The sequence below is a fragment of the Polistes dominula genome, unplaced genomic scaffold (genome assembly GCF_049000335.1).
Source record: "Polistes dominula isolate Pdom_NZ unplaced genomic scaffold, Pdom_raw_medaka contig_24, whole genome shotgun sequence".
NCBI classification, from domain to species: domain Eukaryota; kingdom Metazoa; phylum Arthropoda; class Insecta; order Hymenoptera; family Vespidae; genus Polistes; species Polistes dominula.
Genome location: NW_028301150.1, coordinates 6,109,670 through 6,116,369, shown reverse-complemented (window position 1 = coordinate 6,116,369; position 6,700 = coordinate 6,109,670). Strand labels below are relative to the sequence as shown.

General features: G+C 34.4%; 1 protein-coding gene across 1 annotated transcript in view; it reads left to right on the top strand.

The window, feature by feature from the left end:
- The first annotated feature begins 1,186 nt into the window (after window positions 1–1,186).
- hh (hedgehog signaling protein) overlaps window positions 1,187–6,700 on the top strand; it is a 57,797-nt gene continuing 52,283 nt past the window's right edge. Inside the window, exon 1 of the mRNA XM_015321199.2 lies at window positions 1,187–3,864. Coding sequence (XP_015176685.2) covers window positions 3,460–3,864 — 405 coding nt within the window. The 5' untranslated portion in view covers window positions 1,187–3,459. The remainder of the gene's footprint in view (window positions 3,865–6,700) is intronic.

Sequence of the window (6,700 nt, the reverse complement as noted above, 5' to 3'; positions counted from 1 at the left end):
ATGGGAAGAAGGGGGATAATGTTTTTACTGATTAATAAATAAATTCATCGATCGTTTTGTTTTTATTGTTCGTTTGTTTAATAAATGTTCGATATAATATTCCTTTTTTTTCAAATACTTATACACGAGAGCAATTATTTTGCAATAATTAATGCAATTTTGTTAATCAATCTGATTACAAAATATATATATTATTGTACAAAAAATATATATTAATGTATAAAGCGGCGAGTAAAAAGTAGAAATAAATTTCTCGTGAAAATATAATATTATATCTTGGAGAATAGATTGAACGAAGAGATTAGGTGCTATAATGTTTCGTAATCATCCGATAATAATCGATTAGAAATCTAATAACGATTGTTTACTTATCAATGGATGTTGCTTATCAATGGAATGCAAGAAGATGAGAATCTTTTTAACTACTTTAGAAAATACATAGTCATTTATTTATTTTTAAATGATACGAAATATTGACGAAATTGAGTAAAATTAGTTACATATATTAATATTTAATATTTCGTTATTATCAAGATAAGTGAGTGATTTATCTTTTTGATTAGATCCAAATCATAGTTTTGTGAAAATATTGAAAAAGAGAGATAGAGAAAAAAAGAAAAAAACCATAATTTTTAGCTTTTTTTAAATTGACAAAGTCATCGTTTTCGTCATCAACGTTCTATTGATCTTTAGCACCGATCTATGAGAAGAAAGATATGACTGTTTAAAAATTTACTTATATACATACATATATTCACACATATATACACGTGTGTCTATATATATAATATTTTTTTTTTTGAACGTTCGAAAAGAAACATTTAAAGGACTTATTACGTTTTCCGCATGTTTAACGGTAATTATAAAGTACCTCGAAGTCACGTGAAATATCCGTCTAAATGTGCCGTGTAAATTCGAAGTCGTTTCGATAGAATGAGAAAATAAGAAGAAGAAGAAGAGAAAAGAAATATAGAAAAGGAGAGAAAAAAAGGGGAAAAAAGTAAAAAAGTAAAAAAAAACAGAGAGAGAAAGAAAGAAAGAAAGAAAGGGAAACGTGCCGTGCGTTTAGAAAAGATGTTTATTATCGGTAAACCGAGCTGTGTTCGGAGACCCTCTTGCCCCCGTAAACGTTAGCTCTCTCATTGGGTAGAAGTTCGACGTTCGTATCAGTCGGTTCTCGGTTTGCTTGGCGCGTGCACACACTTATATCAGATCATAAAAAGGAATAAGAAAACAATTTCAAAAGTCCCGTCGTAAGGTTGGGTTTTTTTTTGAAAATAGATACTACAGTAGAAGAATAAAAAAAAGTGTGCGTATGAGAACGAACGTTATTGATAAAATCGTATCACTTCGATTATTTTTATATATGATCGATTGGAGATTGATTTTTTTATGATAGAACCATTATTATATTTTCACGTGAATGAAGTATCGAATATCGAGATTATCGTTTGGTTACACTTTATTAACATTCTTCAGGAGGGTGCACAGTAGAAGTATAGAAAGTCATTGAGGATTTCTAAATTGTAAGCTGAAAGAGGAAATAAAATGAAGAAAAGAGGGGGGGATGAAAGAAGGTATCTTTTCTAAGCGAGGAAACGACTCATAAGGAGGAGAGAAGGAAGGGAAGAAAAGGACGAAGAAGAGGAAGAAGAAGAAGAAGAAGAAGAAGAAGAAGAAGAAGAAGAAGAAGATGAAGAGGAACTTGGAGGAGGATCGAAGGAGGGATCTGCAGAATCTGGAAAGAAATAAGAGAGAAAGAGAAAGGGAAGAAAGGTATCAACCGAACTCTTTCTTCCCTTTGAGGAAGAACCTTCCTCCTCTTTTTATCCCTCCGTGATCCTTACTATCCTCCCTCTCCCTCTTATTCTAACGTATCACGAATCTGGCACCTGTCCTCGTTTACTTGGAGAACGCTCCGCCCCGACCAATGGAGTCTCGAGGGGTCCGTTGAAGGCTCCTACCATCGGAAGAGAGAGAGAGGGCCCGTTTCTTGAGTGGTGGTAGTAGTGGTGGTGGTGGTGGTGGTGGGAGTCTTTCGGCATCATCCACCACCACCAACAGTAATAGTAAGAGTGTAGGTCGCTGAGAAAAGAGAAAGAGAAAAAGAAAGAGAGAAAAGAAGAACGAGAGAGAGAGAGAAAGAAAAGGATAAGAAGAAGAAAAAGAAGAAGAAGGAAAGGGAGAGAAAGGGACTTACCGGCGTCTCTACGAGTCGTTTTGGTGGGGACAGGAAGAAGGGGCCTACCCCGTCTAGAGTTCGTAGTATACCATAGAAGCAAGCAAACAAGAAAGAGAGAGATAGATAGGTAGATAGATAGAGAAAGAGATAGAAAGAGAGAGAGAGAGAAAAGAGAGTAGTGTCGGGGGTATCCACCGAAAGCCATCGCCGGCATTTCCCACCACCGGCTCGTCCGGAAAACGTGAGGTACACGCGAGTCCATGCTTCCGGAGGCTGACTTTCAGTCTCGAGAGACCGCCAGAGTAGTCTGATCGCAAGACTAAAGTTGGATTTTGTTGTTTTTGTTCGGTTGGTCCCTCCGAATTTTGGTTCTGTTTTTTCTTTCACCTGCTAAGTTTTCGAGTTTTTCAAGAAATTCGGTCGCTATAACACATGTAAATACGTAGGTGCCTCGACGATTGGATATAATGATATATATCGAGTAGTGGTTATTCGTTAATTTGATGTCGATCATTGTGAAGATGTAATTGTCGTGTTTTTCTATGGTGATTCAAAACGGGACGAGTGACAACAATCAATATCATTTATTACGACAGTGATTCTGTTAAAGTGTTTCTTATTTCATCTCTCTCTTCCTCTATTTTTCTCTTTTTCTTTCTCCTTTTTTCTTTCTCTCTCATTTTCTTTTTCTCTGTGTTACTTTTTTCCTCATTCTCATTGTCACTCTCATCTATTGAGAGAATCTATGCATTGATGTCAATAGGTAAACGGTGGTAACAAGAGAGAGTGCTTTCTTCAGGGTCGCTGTGGTGATGCTCTGGTTATGGTTAAGCGTGAGTAGTGGTGAGGTAAGTGGAGACAGAGGGAAGAAAAAAGAGTAGGACAACCGTTTTCCTCGTCATCGTGGTGGATGATACAACGTTCGTTCCTTGAACGAACGTCTGACACCCTTCTTCGTCGAGGAAGAGGTGGAGTAAGAAGAAGAAGGTGGTGGGTTGTTGTGAAACTAAGGGGTGATCAAGTTTGAAAAAAGAAACAAGAAAAGAAGAAGAATAAGAAGAAGAAGAAGAAGGAAGAGGAGGAGGTGGAGGAAAAGGAAAACAAGAAAACAAATAGAAAAGAAAACGAAGAGCAAAAGATAAAAAAAAGAATAACACAAAAATATATATATATATATATATATATATATAAGTAATTATATATATAAAATAGTTAACCAAAAAAAAGAGGGGGGAGGAAGGTGAGAGATAACTCAGAGCGATTCATTCGCTCGAATTATGGTGTGCCATCGTAATCATCATCGTCATAGGGGTCTCCTAAGGGCCAGCAGCCACCGTAGCTGCGCCTTTGGGAGGCGAGGTGATGAACACGTTCCGTCGGTGTTACGAGTTTTCCTCCTGATATTAGCACTTTGGATGCCTGTACTTGACAACGGTGCATCTGTCCTCGCCTGCGGACCCGGCAGAGGCGCCGGAAGACGTCTTGGTCCCAAGAAGGTCACGCCTCTTGTCTTCAAACAGCACGTGCCCAACGTCAGCGAGAACACGCTACCGGCTAGTGGACTCAGCGATGGACGTGTATCCAGACACGACCCAAGATTTCGTGATCTTGTGCCAAACTATAATGCCGACATCATTTTTAAAGACGAGGAAGGTACCGGTGCTGATAGATTCATGACACAGGTGACGAACCTCTCTCTAACACTTTACATTTTTGTTTACATTATTTTTTTATCTTTTCAAAATTTCTCTACGTCCTTATCTTCACGGTGAATGATATTACTTATCGTATTTTGTGTTGCGGTTCAAGGACGTTCGTTTTAGATTTGAGTTTGTTTTTCTTTTTTTTTTTTTAATGCACACTATCTAAATTTCAGGTTATATCTAAAAAGAAAATAAAAAGTAAATGAAACTTCTCATCGAAGTTTTTTCTTTTCTAAATATATTTATACACATATTAGTTTTATTTGTTTTTACATTGAACTGGTTTTTTTTTGTTACTGTGTTAGTTTTTTCTTCTTCTTGAGAAAATCTTCTCCGAGATAAAGAAAATTCGTACCGTAGATCGTTAGATAGATCCCCCATTTTCTCTCTCTCTCCTTGAGTTTTTATTCGATAATCTATAAAGGGTGATTACAATAAACGACTGGCTCCAAGATCATCATAGTCGCGTTGACATTGTCGTGTGTAACTCGCGATAAAATATATAAGTTATACGTATATACATATGCATAGACTGTACACTGTGTCAACGTGCGATAAAGATGATCGTCGTGTTTGCTGAACACGACGGCCAACGATGAATCACTTTTGAAAGGGCCCAATGAGATATGCATATTGTTCGATACATATGTTCACGCGTGAATGAATAATCGATACAGATCGATTGATTATTTGTTTCCAATATAATGTTGTTGACGATTTTTTCTTCGATTTTTATTTTCGAGTCAGATTTCAACGGTCGATTGATCGATTTTGACTTCTACATCGATTTGCACAACGGATCGTATTTCTTTCGTATAAAGTTTTTTTTTATATTTAGTTATGACGTCATCATTTCTTTTTTTTTATCAATACTTTAATTTTTATTATTAATAAGTTATTTTTGTATTATTCTTAATTCTTGTAAAATTATTTTCGAATATACATATTATTTTAAATAAATTATTATAGAGATGCATTATTATATAGAATTTTAATATAAAATGTATAAAATGATATAAAAGTTCTTTTTTTTCGGATCTCAAAACTTTTCAATCCCTGCTCTTTTAAGGATTTATTTTATCCTTTTTAAAAAGAAAAAGAAATGAAAAAAATATAAATTTTTAATTTATACGTATACATTTATAACTTGCAAGAATTTCAATTTTAGCAGTCCAGTTGGCGACCTTTACATTCGATTCCGCTAATAGTAATGCAATTATTCACGGACATATAACCAAAGCAGTAGAATGAGTAAAAAGAATGCATAACATTTCTAATACGTATAGGTTAGATCTTGAAATAGATCCATCAATTCTGTCGATCGGTTTGCTTCAACGAGAATCATATAATTATTTTCCACTTAACGTTTCTTGTCATTCATTTTATTTGATTTTATTTTCTTTTGTTTTTTCTTTTCCCCTAGTTTTAATTTTATTTTTCTATCCGATAATATAAGCCATATGTATTATTATTCTTGATAAACCGGGTGAGTTCTTGGTTAAACCGTAGAGTTTATTTATTTATCATACGTGAAATAGAACAGATTGCTATGAATTATATTTCCTTATACTTTGATATATACCGAATAAAACGAGTTCACAGTACCTTATAGATCTTCCTTCGCTTACTTCGACAAGACATCGTCGACATTCTTTCACCCGTACTTGGAATATAAGAGTTTCTTTCTCTCTCTTTCTCTTCTCGTTCCTTTCAACCTGCTGCTACACACAATGTTCCCTCTCGCTCATAGAAAATGAGAATACGCATTCTTCGCGATTCTTTGCATATACACACATACACGTATATGTACACACACACGTATTCCTATGCAATTGATAACTTGCAAGTCGAATAGCATGCTTTACAGAAATCCTCTTAAAGTATGTAGTATGTACATGCATATATACATGAATATATAAACACATACATACATACATATATATATACGTAAAGCAATTTCTTCTTCTAGTGAGTATCTACTCGCAAAACGTATCATAAGAAAGCAAAATAGAGAGAGAAAGGAGAGAGAGAGAGAGAGAGAGAGAGTGAAAAGAATATTGGGAGTCTATTACGATGCTCACCTATGTCGTAGATATAACGGTACTCTATCAAGCACGTAATCGCAGTAACGTGTGTTACTTGCCATATGACAAACTAGCTAAGGGGGTTTCTTTTTCTTTCCCTACTCATCGTTAAACGTCGGCAGGTGATTCACGCGAAAAAGAAGACTTTCGATCCTTCCAGTAAATAATACCTACCACCACCACCACCACCACCAACTGCGAACGAGAGTGGTGTTCGTCCTCTCTAACGTGACCAATTGGAAATTGATTATTATAACTTGAAAGCTTGACCTAGACGCTTTCTTCTCCTTTTTATATTTGTTACCTTTTTACCCTCCTACCCGGTTCGATTTATTAACAGAATAATAATAGATCGCAAGTATTTTATTAATAGAGTCATTTGACAAATTATATTTTCATTTAATTATATTAGTTTTATTAATATAATTATATGTTATATATTAATAATATATTGTATTAAATATATATTTATTATAATAAATTTTATTATATATTTATGTATTTGTTATATATTATTATACACTTATTACTTATATATTACTTATTATACTTGTACGTGTTTTTTTATTTAAATTCTATGATCGTTTTTAAAGGATTTTTAAAAGAAATTGTACACGAACGAGACAATTATGTTGTCTGTTCATTTTAACGATCTTTTTTTTTGTTTCTTGTGCATATTACCAACTCAATAACGAATTTTATCTACAAATTCTTAAAACATGTTACTTTCA